This window comes from Cryptosporidium ryanae, assembly GCF_009792415.1.
Source record: "Cryptosporidium ryanae isolate 45019 chromosome Unknown contig_41, whole genome shotgun sequence".
Classification (NCBI taxonomy): Eukaryota; Apicomplexa; class Conoidasida; order Eucoccidiorida; family Cryptosporidiidae; genus Cryptosporidium; species Cryptosporidium ryanae.
In genome coordinates this window covers 155,262-173,264 of record NW_027125491.1, presented here as the reverse complement: position 1 = coordinate 173,264, position 18,003 = coordinate 155,262, and the positions used below count along the sequence as shown (strand labels likewise).

The 18,003-nt window shown below is 36.7% G+C and overlaps 9 protein-coding genes across 9 annotated transcripts; 5 read left to right on the top strand and 4 right to left on the bottom strand.

Moving 5' to 3' along the window:
• Positions 1-190: 190 nt before the first annotated feature.
• On the top strand, positions 191-1,198 carry FG386_002374 (uncharacterized protein; the record flags this gene model as incomplete). Its single annotated transcript, XM_067341736.1, has 1 exon — positions 191-1,198. One exon carries the CDS (start codon positions 191-193, stop codon positions 1,196-1,198), a length of 1,008 nt encoding a protein of 335 aa, XP_067199015.1.
• An 877-nt stretch (positions 1,199-2,075) lies between these two features.
• Positions 2,076-2,723, top strand: FG386_002373 (glutamine-rich protein 2; the record flags this gene model as incomplete). The annotated part of the gene is made up of 1 exon (XM_067341735.1): positions 2,076-2,723. One exon carries the CDS (start codon positions 2,076-2,078, stop codon positions 2,721-2,723), a length of 648 nt encoding a protein of 215 aa, XP_067199014.1.
• Positions 2,724-3,131: 408 nt separating this feature from the next.
• On the top strand, positions 3,132-3,818 carry FG386_002372 (uncharacterized protein; the record flags this gene model as incomplete). The annotated part of the gene is made up of 3 exons (XM_067341734.1): positions 3,132-3,287; positions 3,346-3,426; positions 3,732-3,818. The coding sequence occupies 3 exons, from the start codon at positions 3,132-3,134 to the stop codon at positions 3,816-3,818; spliced, it is 324 nt and encodes a 107-aa protein (XP_067199013.1).
• A 678-nt stretch (positions 3,819-4,496) lies between these two features.
• On the bottom strand, positions 4,497-5,070 carry FG386_002371 (uncharacterized protein; the record flags this gene model as incomplete). Its single annotated transcript, XM_067341733.1, has 2 exons — positions 4,497-4,783; positions 5,040-5,070. The coding sequence occupies 2 exons, from the start codon at positions 5,068-5,070 to the stop codon at positions 4,497-4,499; spliced, it is 318 nt and encodes a 105-aa protein (XP_067199012.1).
• Positions 5,071-5,692: 622 nt separating this feature from the next.
• Positions 5,693-7,417, bottom strand: FG386_002370 (uncharacterized protein; the record flags this gene model as incomplete). The annotated part of the gene is made up of 1 exon (XM_067341732.1): positions 5,693-7,417. One exon carries the CDS (start codon positions 7,415-7,417, stop codon positions 5,693-5,695), a length of 1,725 nt encoding a protein of 574 aa, XP_067199011.1.
• A 291-nt stretch (positions 7,418-7,708) lies between these two features.
• On the bottom strand, positions 7,709-8,257 carry FG386_002369 (uncharacterized protein; the record flags this gene model as incomplete). The annotated part of the gene is made up of 1 exon (XM_067341731.1): positions 7,709-8,257. The coding sequence occupies one exon, from the start codon at positions 8,255-8,257 to the stop codon at positions 7,709-7,711; it is 549 nt and encodes a 182-aa protein (XP_067199010.1).
• Positions 8,258-9,792: 1,535 nt separating this feature from the next.
• On the top strand, positions 9,793-11,007 carry FG386_002368 (uncharacterized protein; the record flags this gene model as incomplete). Its single annotated transcript, XM_067341730.1, has 1 exon — positions 9,793-11,007. The coding sequence occupies one exon, from the start codon at positions 9,793-9,795 to the stop codon at positions 11,005-11,007; it is 1,215 nt and encodes a 404-aa protein (XP_067199009.1).
• A 1,173-nt stretch (positions 11,008-12,180) lies between these two features.
• Positions 12,181-13,719, top strand: FG386_002367 (Ser/Thr protein kinase; the record flags this gene model as incomplete). The annotated part of the gene is made up of 1 exon (XM_067341729.1): positions 12,181-13,719. One exon carries the CDS (start codon positions 12,181-12,183, stop codon positions 13,717-13,719), a length of 1,539 nt encoding a protein of 512 aa, XP_067199008.1.
• A 286-nt stretch (positions 13,720-14,005) lies between these two features.
• FG386_002366 (uncharacterized protein) lies at positions 14,006-17,893 on the bottom strand (the record flags this gene model as incomplete). Its single annotated transcript, XM_067341728.1, has 1 exon — positions 14,006-17,893. The coding sequence occupies one exon, from the start codon at positions 17,891-17,893 to the stop codon at positions 14,006-14,008; it is 3,888 nt and encodes a 1,295-aa protein (XP_067199007.1).
• Positions 17,894-18,003: the final 110 nt, after the last annotated feature.

Here is an 18,003-nt window from a genome sequence, read left to right as displayed (position 1 = left end):
TACAAAGGAAATATTTGGCGCCCTCTATTCGTTTTTTTTTTCCAAAATAGTAAGGCAAATATTCTGGTTTTATTCATTTACCAGGGACTGCATTAAAAGGCTCTTAACATAGACAAGGGAGACGAAAGTTTCTATAATCTGGGTATCAGTACTTCAAGTATATATACGCACGACTTTTGTTTCTCTTTAAATGAAGCTTCGTCACGAGAAAACAGTAGACATAGAATTAAATGACATAAGTGAGAAATTGATGTTGAATTATTTGTCAATAAGCGGAGAAGGGAGAGGCAGTACAAATAGAAGGAGATTGGTTCCGTGTGTTTTCCCTTTATTTGAAAGCAATGAGGTTAGAGACATGGTAGTAGATGAGGACAGGAGTCACGAACCATACAGTAACAAATTTTATATAGAAAAAAGTGAGAAGATTAACGACACTGGTGGATTTAGAAATAAGTTTTCGTATCCCAACCGTTCTAGTTCGCTTCCCCCAGTCAAAGGTTCAAGAATGGGTTCGAATATTAGGTACAATGGAGAAGGTTTGAATTTGTTAAATAACTGCGGTAAAAAAAGGGTAAACAGTGGAACTTTGACCAATAAATGCGGAAACAACATGCGGTTTGAGTGTAACAGAGCTCCTAATGGATGCGAAAATAGAGTGAGAAAGAGCAATATGGGACACAAGATACACAGCAGTGCCACTGATATAGTAAATAGTACCGAAGCATATACAAAGCTTTTTGTAAATATAATATTGGTACTCACAACCTTATATATAGTGTTCGGCGTAATATTTGTAATTAAGAATGACATCGAGTCTAAAATACAAATTTCTACCACAAATATAATAGAAGAAATGAATTTGTGTTCAAAACAATATGTGGACAATAAATGTCAGCCTGACCTAAGGGTACCTGCAATGGAGTCAAAATGCAATGAATGGGAGAGGTGTATGTCACAAAATCCGACTATAATTGCGAGGAAATCTATTTTCACTGCTCAAATTATAGGAGAAATTCTAAATACATTCTTTGATCAAATTTCATTCAAATCTGCCTTGTTCATATTTGGGTTTATTATTGCTCTTTTAATAGGTAACTTTTTTGTTATTAAAACATCTATAGGAGAGGTAAACAAAAGCAACAAAGTCAGAAATAACTCTTGCATAAACGAAGAGAACTGCGAAATTGTTAAAAAATAACAGTAGTTACACAGAAAAACACTTTACTTTAATTTGATCAGGCATTCACTTATGTTTGTGTTAGATATATGCAAAAATCGCTCCTAATGTAATTCAAATTTCACTATATATTAATTAGTTTATATAACAAAATCAGTTGTGTTACTCTTCCGCTTATTTAAGAACGTTTTTATAACCCATATTACATCTATGTCACTTAGCAAACTCGGTGTCATGCTATAATTTACTCTAAAAGTTTTATTTAAGTATGGAATTGCCCCATTTTTCACACTTTTTTTTGTCCCTATACTCTTTCCGCTATATTTAAAATACTCAAATTTTCCGGCGCCAAAGTGCCACGAAAACATGTAATAATTACATGTACTGGTCTAATTGTTGTATATATGTATATGTATATATACACTTTAGATTCATTCGACAAACATGTTTTATTGATTCTAATAAGGTATAAGGACTTCACATTTTCGGTTTGTAATTCTGAAGAATGTCTCTTTATTTAAAAATAAAAGCATTGATTTTTTTGAGTGTGAATATGAATTCAACTAAACCCAAGTACGCAAAAAGTGCACTCCACTATTAATAGCAAAATGAATTTAGGTGCACACCAAGGAATATTTAAAAAATTTAATATAATAAATAAGGAAAGAAGGAATACAATAAATTCGAGGGGATAGCAGCTTTATATAAGAAAAATACAATAAATCAATGGAAAGAACATAAATATCAATATTAATTTTAGAATACTCGGTTCGGTTTTCTTATTTCATAAATATAACAAGAAATCCTTTTTTAAGAGTCATTTAAGTTGCACTAATCAGTCTGCTATATAAATTTTAATTAAAACATTGGAATATAAGTCAATTCTGAGGTTATAATGATGGAGTTGTTTAAAAAAACTGAAAAACTTAATAATAATAATCGCTTTAGAGGAACGAAAATAATTTTTTTGTTAAGTGTTTTAGTTTCAATTGCCTCAAAAACAGAATGCATTAGACATAAAGACAAATTAAAACTGCAAGAAGGCGGACTCGGTAGTTTTTTACTTGGAGTTGCTGGTAATGCTCTTTCTACAGGACTCCAAGCCGCAACAGGCTCACCTTTGCTTCCAAATCCTGCAGCTGGCTCACCAGGATTAGCAAATGCATTGTCAGGTTCACCATCGTTATCGGCAGGTGCTCAAGGTGCTCCTGGAGCTGGAGTGGGTACTACAGGTGCTCCCGGAGCTGTAGCAGGTATGGCAGGCACTCCAGGAGCTGTAGCAGGTATGACAGGCGCTCCTGGAGCTGGAGCAGGTATGGCAGGTGCACCTGCCACGCCCCCGGGAACACCTGCAACTCCGGCAGGCCCTCCTAGTGCGCCTGGTGGAATGGGAGCTGGGATGGCAGGATCAACTGGAACATTTCCTGGAGCAGCACCAAGTGCAGTTTCATTCACAACTATTTCATTTGGGTTAATAGTATTGATGATGATTTGTATGGTTATGCTTATGTGTAGAAGATGTACAAAAGATTACGATGATGACTAAAGATAGAAAAATTAACTAACAGAAGCATATAGCATTTAGTCTCAGCAGTGAAAGAGCATCAATTCGTAGTAAATCTTTTCCCAAAATAAATTTAAATAATTAAGTCATATTAGAATGTTACTTTATTGTATATATTCTCTATAGAACTATAGTATTTAACTAGTCTTGTATAAAGTTCATTAATTAAATTTCTATATTTTTAGTAGTATAATTTTGCTTTTTGACAGGTAACTAGTTACCATTAAAAAAAATGTTTTTCAAGATCTTGAGATTGGCGGGTACGTTTTACGATACAGGTGAAGAAATATTGTAATAAACAAATATATTGTGAAAATAAAATAAGGAAAATCCAGGAAAAAGAACACTATTTTGTATCTGTAGTAACAATTATAGGAGTATTGATTCAATATGAGTTCTTATGAGGCGAATTCATCAAATAAGAGGCCAATCCAAAGAATGATGGTCCAACCAATAAACCAAATATTTCGTCTTTTCACCTCTAAGCTTAAGGTCCAAGTTTGGCTGTTTGACCATAAAGAACTAAAACTGGAGGGGATAATTCAGGTAAGTTTATTTTGTTTATTTGTTATCTTTCAAATAAATGAGAAATAACTCCTTTCAGGGATTCGACGAGTATATGAATATAGTATTGGACCAAGCCTGCGAGATATATATGAAAAACGGTGTTAAAAAGGTGAACAACGTAGGTAGAATTATGTTGAGGGGTGAGAATATAACATTGATATGTGAATCAAAAGACTAAGTATTTATATATTGTAGTAGTTATTACATGTTACTTATTTCGCACAAGTAATATGCATTTGATTATGTAAATTCAAAAATCACTTTAGTTTCTCATTTGTAATAATATAGATTAGAAAGGTGTTTATATTAATATATATTATACAAAAAACCGTGTTTTTATTTTTTACGTCCATAACAGTTTAGAACTCTGGGCTTCGGCGACCCTTGACGAATCAGTTATTTCTATTGTTTTAAAATCCACAGAAGGTAACGGAGAAAAACAAGTTAACACTCAGAAACAGAAACGGGCTATTTGGAAAAAAAAATGTTAATAATGAAGCAAACAAGTAAACAAAACAAGCAGGCGAACTATAAATCCCTTTATTATTCACGTTCCTTTAACTTTTACCCTAATCCTCTATGCTATTACTTTAAGTGTTCACTCTTTAAGAGAATACCAAATATTTACAAGCGAATAAGCGAAGTTAAGGCCAAAAATCCCAAGTCAAAAAAACTCAGTCGGCATTACTCGACCGTTTAGATATAATAAATATGAATAAACAAATCCATGAAAACTTAAAAACAAAAAAAGAAAAATAAATTCGAGTTTCAATGTTGAGCTGGGGATAAACTTCGATCAAAAACTTGACTAATGAAAGAGAAGAAATAATTTAGCGGATTTAAGGGTGCCCCATGCAAAGTACTCTAAATACACTGATTTTTTCGCTCCAATAATAGCCGTTCAGTATCTTACGATATTCGCACTTTTTCTTTGTCTTCTCTATTTTCACAACCTTTCACTTGACTTAATAGTCCGATTTATTAGAGAAACATGAATGAGTCAGAAAGGTTAAGAGAACAGGAAAACCAAAAAAAACAAGCAAAATGTTCTTTTCTCTCCTGATTCAAAAACGCTCTATTACGAAATTACCAATGACAATAATCCATGTTAAATTGTCATTTCCAGATAAAACCAAATATATTTAGGGAAAAACAATCCTCCTTCATCTACCTCAAAAACTCGTTTTTCTACGGTTTGTTTGAAATAACAGCTTGTTGAAGTATCTCAAAATTTGCTCCAACAACGCTCTTTACCTCCTTTCCGTTTAAGAACAACTTGAACGTCGGCATTGCTCTAACTGCCTCTGTGTCTGCAATACTTGGAAGCGAATCCACGTCAACCTTTATAAAGCACACATCCTTGAGTTGTTCACTAAACTCCTCCAGTTTTGGAGCAATCATATTACATGGACCACACCATGTTGCAAAGAAGTCCACAACAACCAATCCCGGCTTTGTAATGTAACCCTTGTACTCTAAATTTAGAAATAAGAAGTCAAACAATTTGAAAATCAATTAGGATTTTGAATTCATATATTTATATACTTTTCCTAACCCTTGTTGCGGAAGTACAATTAATGGTCCGACTGGTTTTCTTAGTGGAGAAGCGACCACCTACTCTAGACGAAAGGGACATGCCAAATCGCATTCTTCCGCAAATTACTTATCGATCACATCAATCTCCACATATACAAGGGAAAAGGCATATATAAGCTAACTAATCCAACTCACCTTCTACAGATGTAACCTTAATGACCGTCATTTTCTGTCTAGTTAAACTAAACCGAAAACCAAAGTAACTAAATTTATTTATTTGTTCTTGTTAACTAATAAAAATAAAGTAATGATTTTACCTCATAAATATAAAATACAAGTTTCTTAAATTGTAATTATTATACTGTACTTATTTTATTATGTGTATACTTCTAAATACTAAGACATTAATATATTTTGTGTTTTGGCGGTACTTTCGCATATTATACCCCACAAGTTTTTTAAAAATGGCATTACTGTATTTAAATTTGTCAGTGTTCAGCAAAGAAAGTAAATAGAAATGGCGGATCATTCATTATTAGCACTATGAATAAAACGTAAATTGTAGAACAGTGACTTAAATGACACAAACTTTGTATTTAAAAGGAGATTTTCATGTTTCTGGAAACGTTTTTAATAAAGAACAAAGTTCAGTAGTGCAGAAAAGCATAAATTTGACATATGGTTAATTTTTGAGACGAATAGACTAGAAAAAAGTCTGGTCGAGAATGTTTGTCGTTTTGTTTCAAATTTAATCCAACCTTTCTATGATTTAAGTGACATATTTACTTAATATGCATAAACGTGTTGTGTCCGCATCTATTGTTTTGTTTCCCTATAGGAAACGAATATCATAGGTGATTTTTGATTAATCTAGAGTTTTGTAGCAAATTTTCCCTTATTTTCCAGAAAAAATTGGTGTAGTCCCTTTGCCTGCATCCGGCCAGTGCTCTTGTAATTGCCTCTAGAGGGTCATTGCACCTTGACCAATGATCTATTCTATGATTGTAGGCAGAGACAATAGACTGTGGCACAGAACCTCCATTTAATATGCTTTCCCCAGCAACAACTCTGTCCCACATTTCTTGCAATCTCGTTGCCCTCTTACTTATAACTCTAGCCAACTGTCTATTGTTTATATACAAACTACACCTTTCGCATGGTTGATTTGGCTTTGATACAACTTCAAGACAATTGGGATGATGTACGACGCCTTGATGTTCCGGTTCATTATTTGGAATTACTTTTGTTATTATAGATTGCTTATAGAACACTCTCCTTGTGTCATTGTAATTTATGTTGTCGTTTGGTTCACTTGATCTTTCAGAACCTATGAAGCACATTGCCCAGTATCTGACTTTATTTATACCCGGACAACGGAAGAATCCGTTCTTTTCAAAATTAACCACTAAAAACGGTGAACTTGCTGCTGAAATATTGCTGTTTTTAAATTGAAGTTGGAAATTTGAATTTCTTAATGTTGTTTCTGTACTTTCTTCAACCTTACTTTTGTCCTCCTCATTAGCTTTTTCTTCGCCGTAGTCATCCTCTTTTTCAAATTTACCCATTTTTTCATCCAATTTACCTCGAAATAATATGTTGTCATAATCACCCATATTTGCAACAAAACTGCCCGATTCAATTTCATTGTCTTTGTTATTTATACTGATACTAGATATAATTGGATGAATTACGTAATTTTGATTTACCAAGGTGCCTTGGTCATTAGCCTTGTCGCTATTATTCGATTCAGTGGGGTCTATGCTCCTTTTTTTAGTATCACTTTCACTTAAATTGCACTCGAAATTATCGGTCACTTTATTACATACACTAACAACTTCTTCATAAACTAATGCTTCAGTATTACCCTCCAATTTATAACCACTTAAATTCTTTTCTTTAACACCTGCTTCCCCAAATAAGTGTTTCATTTTGTTTTTCAGACTTACTTGGTAACCGACGTATCCTGCATTCACATCTGACTTCAAACTATCGCCCTTGTCCTTTTCCCCATCTTCTACTTCCACTATCTTTACTTCCTTGTTCAAAACTGAACTGCCGTCAATACAGGACCCATTAGTGCAGTTGAAGTTTTCATTTTTCAAGTTGTCTTCAACTGAAAAAGAAACCACATTGGTAATGTTGTCATAGTTGTCCAAACCAATGGCAGCGACAGAAACACCCGTATCGTTTCTGATATCAAAGTAAGAAGAGTCATCTTTTTCCTGAAAAAAATCAATTTCATCTATAAATTGAGGACTACCAACCGCCTTGGACAGTGCCTTGTGTAGCTTCCCATTCATGTGTGTCCTCCAATTATTTAAATAATATGCTGGATTCAATATTATCCTAACTTGGCATATATTGCAGTACACACATGTTCCCGGAAGCAATGTAGTATCCACGCTTAATATACTTGGATTGTTAAGTATCAATCTGTTGAATATTGCCTCTCTTTCGCATGCCGTTTTCCTTCTTTTATTCGTACCATTGTTTTTACCGGAATCACCTTCGTTGTCTATTTTGTATATACTTCTCGCCTCAAATACACCGTTGTCGCTAGATAAAATGTTCATTTATACTCCCTCTATTTTCTTCGCCGTCTATGTTTTTTCGGTGTTGCTTAGTCAAATTATGCCGTTATTATAGAAATACCACTAAGAGCCACTAGCGTCGGGTGCTTTCTGCTTTTACTATCAAGTTTACTTATTTATGTGTATGCATACATCTGTATACGTACATATATATACATTGAGGTATTTGTGCTCAGATATACATATTCACACGCAAATCTATAGTATTTACAAATTCAAATATATGCACTGCACTGTACTACTATTTACTCTGCAGGACTGTTTTTGCCACACTTAATTTCCAAATAACCACTCTTCCAATTTTAGTATTTTTTGAAAATTATTGTATCCGGTAATTTTGTTGCTGCCGTAATCAAAGTTTAACATTTTCCTTTTACATCTTTTATCGCTGTCTCTTGACAGGTTAACCTCCTTAGATTCATTTATTGACTCGTCGTTGTTATTCTCCTCTTTGCCATTTTCTATGTAAACTCTTTTGTACGTTTTATTTAAGTATGCCACACTTGATTCAAATTCACTGCCGTTTAAATTCTGATAAGCGTTTCTGTCACTCATTTTTTCACTTGAAAAAACTGCCTGGTCATTTATTAATTCAAAGTCAACTACCATGCATTTTAAATTGTTTTTGTTTTTATTATCCACCGTTTTTAACTCAAATTCTAGCAACACTGGCGTTGACCTTGGGGTTAAGCTGCTCCTCCTTATTCCTAGGTCCCCTTCTATCTCCACTATCATTTTTGCATATCCGTTTTTAAACCCATTATTCTCCTTTTTTATTATTAAAGTGTTATAATCAAACAATTTAAACATTTGCTTAATCATTTCCACTATCTACTGTTGCTCCATCTCTCCTTTAAATTCCACATAAAATGCATGTAATTTTATGTATTGGCTCCCCAAGCAGATTATATGTTTATCCATATTGGTTTTTACATTTGTCTCTAAACCGTTGTGGCAATGCTGTTGTATTAGCAAAAATTCATTTGCCAAATTTACATGTAACTTATCGCTACAAGCTTTTTCCCTTTCCTGAGAAACAAATAACCAACATTTTTCATTCACATGTAAAACTTTGATGACAAGAAATAAATTTTTGTCCATGTTTGTCATGCAACTGAAATTTTCGTTGCATGTGGCGCCTGAGACAAATATTGGGTTACCTTTGTGCTTGTAGCCGTCGCATATTTCATTTTCCAGTAATTTGTCTTCCTGGAGAACTAAAATGAAAATTTTACAGAACTTTACGCTTTAGCTATTATAATTTCCTAGTGCTCAAACTATGGAATCTAGATTTCTAGTCACCTAAAACTACCATTTTTAACTCATTTTTGTTTATGTATATTCGCAACAAACACTATGTTTAAAGTAGTCTTTCTAATGCTAAAGTCGCTCTCATTAAATAAATAACAAAGTGCGTTTCGCTTGTTGTGATGAACAATGTTCTACTCAATCACGACGGTCTACTGACTAATGGCGTTATTTGCCAGCTATATGGAGAAAGAGTGGAACTCTGAATAAGACGAAATTGCCTACTAGTATCTACGTTGACATACGTACACTGAATATAATACCCAAGCTTATTGAAGGCTTCTTGAAACAGAACAAATGCCTCTCTCCTGTAAGATACAGCCTCCTATTACGCACTTTCTCTCCCTTCTTCTTGTTCGCTTCTAGTGCTTTAATTGGCAATTTCAATAGCTCGTTTCCGAGCGAGCATTGGGAATGAAGCATGTGGCGCCCGAATGCATTTACCCAAGTATTCCACTGGCGTATTTGAGTAATGTGCAATTTGATGTTTTCGAGTCATAAAGAGGGACCTGGGATACTTAATTAATATCATTCACACTTTAAACCTTTACATAGTGCTTATTAGTTTATAAAGGCAAATCATATGTGATATGCACATGTTTTTTCCTGTTATTTGAATAATTTAAGAAATAGACACACTTATGACTATTTCGAGGGTAAGGGTAAAAAACAGAGGAAGGTAGAATTTTTTTTATTATTGTGATTTTTTGTTGTTTTTAAGTAGTGTAACTTTAAGTCCAATTAACTCTGCTCGGCAGTTCTCTGATATCGAGTCGGAAAACTAGTGGTTTTAGTCGATTTTTATAAAGATTGAGGCGACTCTCTTTTTTAAATTTGAAAGAAAAAACCTAGCGAGAATCAGAGAAAGTTTTTGTTTACATATATTTAACGCATATATGTGTATACACAAAAGTTGAATATAGGCTTTGATGCGTATATGTAAGAAGGAAAAAGTCTTTTCCGCTAAAGAGTTAACTATAGTCACAGCAACTAACAGTGTATAAATAAACTAACTTAACTCAAAATCAATAGTGGTAGTAATATTAATAATGTCCAACGAAAATACGAACATAATCAACACAACAAAATCATCTGAAAATGACGTTGGTTCCAAAAAAAAGGACATGCCGAGATACTATGGTAATATGGATGAGAAACTCTCTTTAGAGGATGCACTTGAACAATATGAGTCACTTATTTTTAAAGACACAATATCGCCCAGAAAGTCAATCAAGGAATACAAAAACGAGTTGAACATAAATTCGATCTCAGAAGTCAGCGACATAATATTTAAAAGTAGCCTAGACGTCAATAATGGTGAGTTGGTAGTTGTTGGGTTGCTTGCACTGTCTCCAAACAATGTGAGTCACCTTCCCCCAACCGAGAAAGATGGGATTATTGGACTTTCTATTTTGTCAAATGCATTGTCCAATTTGGGATTAACGGTTATCATTTTAACAGACTCGATAAATCAACCTGTGATATCTGACGTGCTAAACAAAGAAAGCTACTTTAGGAATTACGTAAATATAAATCAGGAAATTGGCTTCCCACCTAAAGATTTTTTAATTGAGAAAGGCAAAATATATGTAGTCGGCGTTGTGCCTCAACCAGGCATTGATTCGGAGTGGGAGGAATTTTTAGACGACTTGTGCACCAAATTTAAAATATTGATATCATTAGGAAGACCCAGTAGGGATACAGACACTGGAATATACAAGAACTCCCGTGGATTGAGAATGAACCATTATTGTAGTGACTTAGAGAGCATATTTATCAATGCTATTAAAGAAAACAGCATACCAACTATAGCTTTGTCCGACTCATGCGACAATCAACTGGGTATTTACAGTAAAAATGACAAAAGAAAGCAGCATAACGCCAGATACGTCTTGTTGTCTCACAAAAATGACTGGGTTTGTTATTTTTTAACAGCAAGTATCGCACTCAGACTTTCTGACAGATTTAAAAATTCAATTCTTAACGACAAGGGTGGGGATTCAGAGGGTAAGGTTGACACAGTTAATCACACTGTGACTGATATAAACAAGAAGATTTTGCTCGAGCTGTATCTATCGATTTTCCCAAACGAGGAGGTTTTTATTTATCTCAATGAAAAGGTCAAAGAACTGCAAGTTTGGGACACATTGTTTGGGGAAGGTCTTATTAAAGGATTTACTCTTGAGAATGACTGGGAGGTAAGGATGAAAATAAGAAGAGTCGCAAACCAATTCGGCGTGTCTGTTGATTTTAATAGTGTTTGAAGGCCTTTTTCACCACCTGAATGTTTTCTGCGGATTCAGAAGCCATATTATCGACAACGAGGAACAATGACTAACAACCAGGGGAAGAAGAAAAGGAAAAGCAAATGGTCAACAAAGTTATCAGTTTATATAAAAGCAGACTCAAATATGGCTAAACAACACTTACCCTCGCCAATAAGTGCTACACTTTACTCCACTTTAGCGTTAGTGGGGGCCTATCTTTACAAGTTGTTGAGTGCATGAGGGAGTCAAGGAGTAAGCTAGACGCTTTTTTGCTGTATTTGGAGCTTGTTTGTGGGAATAAGGAATAATGTATTTATTACTTTAGTTTGGTAATCTGGACTTAAAGCGAACACACATAAATGCATGAAATTCTCTTCCGTGTAGAAAAGCGCGCATTTATGTCTAAACACCTACACTCGTTTACTCGATTTTTATATTTAATTCCGCAGTGAATGGTGCCGTATCAGTATAACTCAATGTATGTTTGATAGTTTACTCATCCTTTGTGCTTCTCCATTAAAGCGAATAACACTAGTATTCAAACCCAACTCCGTGAGTTGCCTTTCGCTTCATTACTTTAAATTAGTGCAAATCCACGAGCATTAAGGCTTTTAGTTGTGCGAAAGGTGGTCCGCTTTGTGTGTATAATATGCCAGACTAGTTCAGTATGTGCACGATCTAGATGTTGTGTCTGCACTGTTTGTATACATAAACCTGAAAAATTAAATTTAGTTAGGTGGCGACCTTTGCATGCGAGTAGGGGCAGGACATGCAGGAAAAAAAAAGAAAATATACTGAAAGGGGGATACCGGTATACTGCCCAAGATAATATTAACTAATTAATTTCACGCAGTTGGCTTTAATTAGTCGATTTTTCAAATTTACGTTGAATAATCGCACTTCTGCCCGTTCATGCTGAGTTAGGGACAACTTTTAGCAAGGTAATGGAGTGTTTGTTGGTCTGGAAAGAGCCTACTCACTCTGAACAGCTTGAGTGACGTGAAGGTGAATGGGACGATTGAGGTAGGCAGTGTTTAGTAGTGAATGGCCGGCAGGCAGCGACAGTGGGGAGTGAGCGACACAGTGAGCCTCACAATTCTTGAAAAGAGGTCAAAATACGTGTGTTGAGCATATCATGAACCTACACAATATTCTATCATTAGGAACGCAATGCCGTCGAAAGAGAAAATCAAGACGGAGCGTCTTTTGAGCGACAGCAAATCGTTTAGTGGAGACGATTACGATGACATAATAAGCGATTTTTCTGAAAACGAGGACGACTTTCTTTCTCCTTTAGAACTGTCTATATCGGGAACACAGGAAAATATAGAGTGCTTGAATTCAGCACCAGACTGCAGGGATGACTTGGTTGAAGACGGCGATAAAGACGCAAACGAGTGCCGGATAGGCGAGATATTTGACTTTATAAATAGAGGAAATAAGGTATTTAGTTCGGAAAGATACGAGTATGTGATAGTAAAGTTGTTAGGTTGCGGGTGTTACGGAGATGTGTTTTTGGCTAGGAGGAACAGCATTAAGGGGGGAACACGTGACAAAAACGAGCTTGTGGCAATCAAAATAATAAACTTCGAGAAGATAAAAAGCAATAAAATTGAAGGTATTTGCGGTGGTATGACGATAGACGTAATAGATCAGATTAGTGACGAAATAAACATATTAACCACGTTGAATAACCACGAAAACGTAATATCTTACTGCGAGTCCTTTTGCATCAAGCCTCACTACCTGGCGTTTGTAACAGAGTATGTATCGGGCTACACATTGAGAGACGTGTACAAGTCTTATGGTTCTTTTCCGGAGGCTTTGGTATGCTACATCTCGGAGTCAGTATTGAAAGTGTTGGTGGCCCTTGACAAGAGCAACTATAGGTACAAAAGGATACACAAGGACATAAAGTCTACGAACATAATGATCAATTATGATGATTGCAAAATAAAGCTTTTGGATTTTGGGGTATCGCAAATAATAGACACAGTGGTCGACAACAACACTCCGAAAATATCATCAGGTACACTGCAATGGATGTCTCCAGAACTGATTCAACACAAGGAGTACAACAACTTGACCGACATATGGTCTCTTGGAGTAACATTGTTGGAGTTGTCAATAGGACGCGTGCCAAGGATACATGAGTTATTTAGCAGTCAACGGGACAAGGACAAGGAGGATGTCAGTCTCGGCTTAAAGCCGGCCGAGTTCCAATCCACAAATGTTGAGAGCCCTGCGAACGGCTTCGAACCCCCGTCCGTGATTGAGAGGTACATGCATACTTTGGTTAGTGACGGCGGGGACGAGAACACCAGGAGGGAGAATCAGTTGGTACTAGGTAAAATAAGGTCGTTTTCAGGGCTATACCTTGACTTTTTGGACAAGATGCTTACGGTTGACTTGAACAAGCGCTGGGATTGCAATAGACTAGTTAACCACCCGTTTATCTTAAGGCACAGGTCAAAGTGCGAATACATCAGTTTCCAAAAGATTGAAAAAGAGCTTTATTACTTCAACAACAAATTTGACGTCTTAAATATAGTGAGAAACAACGTGGCACTTAAGATTTACAGGAGCATAAACAGCTATTTCTTTAAGAGCAAGTTGAGTCGCGGTCTAGTTTTCCTCTCAAACGAAGGCATCGGACATGTTCAAGTCGAAGAGGAGGCCAACGGAAGCTCCAACGCGCACAACGTTTGATTCGAGAACGCCTCCTCGCTTACTGCGTTTACGGACAGGGGCAACAAGCCGCAGAGACTTGCGAGTCTACGACTTTGGTTTTGAGAGAAGGGAGGGGCTTTTATCGTGGAGGTCACGGGACAAACTCGCAATTAAGGGCGAGGCAAGGAGCCTAGTCGCATTTGTGAAGGACACACTTTTAGTCCACGTTATGTTAAAACAAATAGTTAAGAGCAATTCACATTTCGGTCCCGCATGCTTCAAGTGCGTGATTAACCTTGTAACTTAAGCTAATTTCGTCATCGCTTTAATAATTTTGGTGAAGTTTGCTTATCTGCACGGCGTTTAGCAGTCTAGGAGCGAATTTTTCAAGAGGCCTTTTCCAAATCAGCTGATTCTTGCCCCCCTCCTGAATGGTGTTTTGGATAATTGACAGCAAACAGTTATAGCCCAGGTAAACGGCAGAAAATCCTTTATTTCTCTTGCTGGACTCAATCTCGTGAGTTTGCTCCTTGAATATGCGTATCATACTAGCACAGGTGTCCTCACTCACATTGTACACTGAAACATCTTGGATTGAGTTAACCAGTGTTCCTGCAGAATTAAATAGCGAGTTTGTGATGTTGAACTTGATGCTTATTATTGGTCTGGTGGATATAAGCAAGTGCGGCGAAAGCTTTGAGGTTAGGGAATTAGGAGTTATAGGCGACAAAACCGTCCCCGGGGAAGCTCCGTTGTTGGAGTTAGCAGGGCAATCCTTGTCGTTTTTCATTCCAGTAAGTATTGGAATATTCATAATGAGCGTGTTGCAGCTGTTTTCGTCAACATCAAGTATAGCCAAGTTAAATACCTTGGTTATGTTTAGTATTTCAAAAATGATAGATTCCGACCTCCACAACAGCACCGTGCACGACTGGAATATTCCTCTTATAAGTTCAATAAGTATGTTGTTGCTCATTTCTCCCTGTTTCCTGTATTCCATATGAAGTTCGCTCAATCTCAAGTTGAGCGTCTTCTCTATGATGTTAATATAGGCCCGGTATATCTTGTCTTGCAACAGACAATTGTTATTCGCAAATAACTTCTCGTCTCTGTCGCGTTCGTAACTATCATTTATTGGCTCAATGCTCAGGAGCACAGGAGGCGAGAGATCGGCATCTGCTTTGACATCCCGGTTGACGCTCCCAAAATCGCCATTTGCGTTCCATTCTATTGTAATTCTAACTTTAACCTGATACTGGCTGTTGCTATTCAACACTATGATGGTTTGAAACTTATTGGTTGTAAACAAGTCCCAGGTGAAACCAGCGAATTCTTCCTTAATTCTCAAGTTGCTTAAATTTGATTTCAAGTTGTTTTTTTTGTATTTCCAGTTTTGTAATTCGGACACCAAACTGCTAGACAGTTCCTCTTCCTTAATCAGTAGTTTGAGTAGATTGTTCTTGTTGCTCGTCATGACCTTTATATAATTGTTCATTCTGTCTATTTCTTCTTTGTAGTTGTTTATGTTTTCGTGAATGAGCCTCATCGCATCCCAATATGTTTCGTTTACGTGCATTTCTGATATCTGACACGACTCCAATGTAGACAGCAAGACACATGAATTCTGTATTCTGTTTTTGTTGTTTATCACCCGTTCGTTTATCCCAGTAAACCTTTTAATGCATTCATCATACCTTTTCAAGAGTAGATTTTTGTACGGGAATACAATTTCCTCGTTCCAACACAACCAAGAGTTAATATAGAATATATTACCGCTGCCTTTGCCTACATTGGGGCTATTGCCATCGTTTTCAACAGAAAAGTATCTCGATAGTCTATTCAACAACTCATTCTTAACTCTTTCGTCCTGTTTAGACCCGTATCTACTTTTATTCACAATAATGGCCAAAACCGTCGCCAATTCACTATCGGGAAACCTCAACAGGTTATTCTTGTACTTGTGCTCAAATATGTCGTCCGTGTACACCTTCATTAGTCTCTCCCTCTCGATGTCCTCCCAGACTTGGCTTTTTATTGACTTGATTAACTTCACTATGTACCTTTCAACGACCTTTCCGTAGGAAGCATTTTCCTCTTTTAAGTTGCTTAGTTGACTTATTAGCTCCTTGTTGCTGCTGTTGTCGCTGTTATTAACTAAATCTACAATTCCCGTGGTTGAGGTCATATCCAAGTCATTAAATTCCAAGACATTAAAGCTGTCCATCGTATAATTCAAGTTCAGCAGCGACAGAAACTCTTCCCATGTGTATCCTTTTGGAACTATGTTCAATATTGACTTTGTGCTGTACAGGGAATTCAAAAGCGACTCCGACTTGGGGGACAGTGTTTTCTTAATTGTGTTTCTAGAACCCGAGTAATGGCGTGTTATTGGCGTCAACAATTCACTCAATCTTGCATTTGTTTGGCGAAGACGTTCTTCTTCTTTTAACCCCCCGGTTATGGGTGTCCCCGGCGAATTCTCGGTAAGCTTATCCTCAACACACTGGTCAGTTAACTCAACAAAACTGGTGCTTGCGTCTCTCGGCTCCTCACTCACAGCCTTACCGGAAGTAGTCGTAGCGTCATTCACAGAACTTTCTTCTTTTTGATTCTGGTAATTGTCTCCCGCAACCTCCAATGCAGACTCAAAATTATCGTTTTCAACTCGAGAATCGCAGTTGTCGCAATCGTTTTTGTCACCGCTATCCTCTTGAGTATATTCACTTCTATCCATTTTCTCTTGCATTGCATTTTCAATTTCCTCATTTTTATCTTCAGAAAAATTAACGGAAGACAAGTTCTTCATTACTACGGACAAAAAAGCACCGGGGGTGTTTGGGGTGATTGAATCTCTGCAGCCAATAGAGTAATCCAATATATTGAGTTGATCGGCAATGTCCTGGTTTTCGTTGTTGAAAGAGTCAATGTCGGTTTTCTCTTTGTTTATGTAGCTGCCTTTTGTTCCGTAGTCATTTGTTACTCCTGTGTTCTGATCTTTATTTATATAGAGATTTGTAGAAACGGAGTTGCCTCCACCGATAACGACATCCTCTCCCTCGATACCTGTTTGACCAACATTTGGAACGAGATTGCAAATATCATCGGCGTTGTTGCCGCAGGCGTTGCTGTTTAGGTTTCTGCCGTCCTCCTTATTTCCTTCGTCCTGTCCTATAAGTTCCTCTAAAGACGGAAAGTTGTAGGCTATGTTACCTGAACCTGGGTCGTCAAACTCGCTCAGTATACTCATTCTGTCCCCAGTATTCAAGTTAATGTCACTTGACATATCTTTAAAATTTAAATTCAACTTATTCACGCTATCTTCTTGCAGGCTTTCATCTATTATTATCAAGTTTTTAACCCCAAACTGCACTTTTTTTTGAGATTTTGGCGTTTTTATATTGCTCATTGTAGTAGTATTGACATTGTCGGGATCGTATTGTTTCAGTATACTTTTTCTATCCTTCAACGTGCACTCTTCGCGAGTATTACTGTTGTTTACATTTTCGTATCCCCTTGTTCTCGGTGTAGACCTTATGTTGCCTCTAGATGAACTCCTTTGCCTTCTCCCAGTGCTGTTGCTATTGCAAACATCAATGCTATTTGAATATGTTTCATTCTTTTCCTTGCTGTTAATTTCTACTTTACTATATTTGCTTTCATCGCCCTTTCCTTCACTCGAATTTGCTCCTCTTGCTCTTTTCCTCGGGGTTGAATATATTACAGGGTTGGATAAATAACTGCTGTTCTTGTCGTCATTCCCACCGCTTTTATCTTTGGAATCAATTTCCTCGAATTTGTAAAACTCACTCTTCTTTTCACTATCGTTTCCTAAATCGAGTGGTGGCATCGCAACATCTTTTTTGATAACCTCATCACCTGTTCCACTCGTCGAAGTTATTCTCTCAGATGATCTCAGCTCTCTTGTTTTAGACCTCAACATATATGGGGTGCCCCCTGGAGTGCCTACTTGTGGTGTCAAGGGTGTTTTTTCTTTATTTTGAGTCCTCCTGCCACTGCTCGGAATACTTTCTTCCTTTAAGCTTGAACCCTCTGTCTTTGTTCCACTTCTCCCACCGCTAGTACTGCCTCTTTTTAAAGAATGCACATTGCTCTTATTTGGGGTCTCGTCAAAATTCAGTTTATTTTCCTCTAATACCCTTCTTCTTGGAGTCAGTGATTTCGTGTTTAAACTTTTAGTGTTTTCCTGGTTCATCTCATAAACTTATAACGCTACTTATTAACCACTAGATTTGCTTCTACCTGATTTATCCTCACAGAAGTAGCGTGTCAGTAATGGTGCCGTCGAAACAATCGCTAAACAAC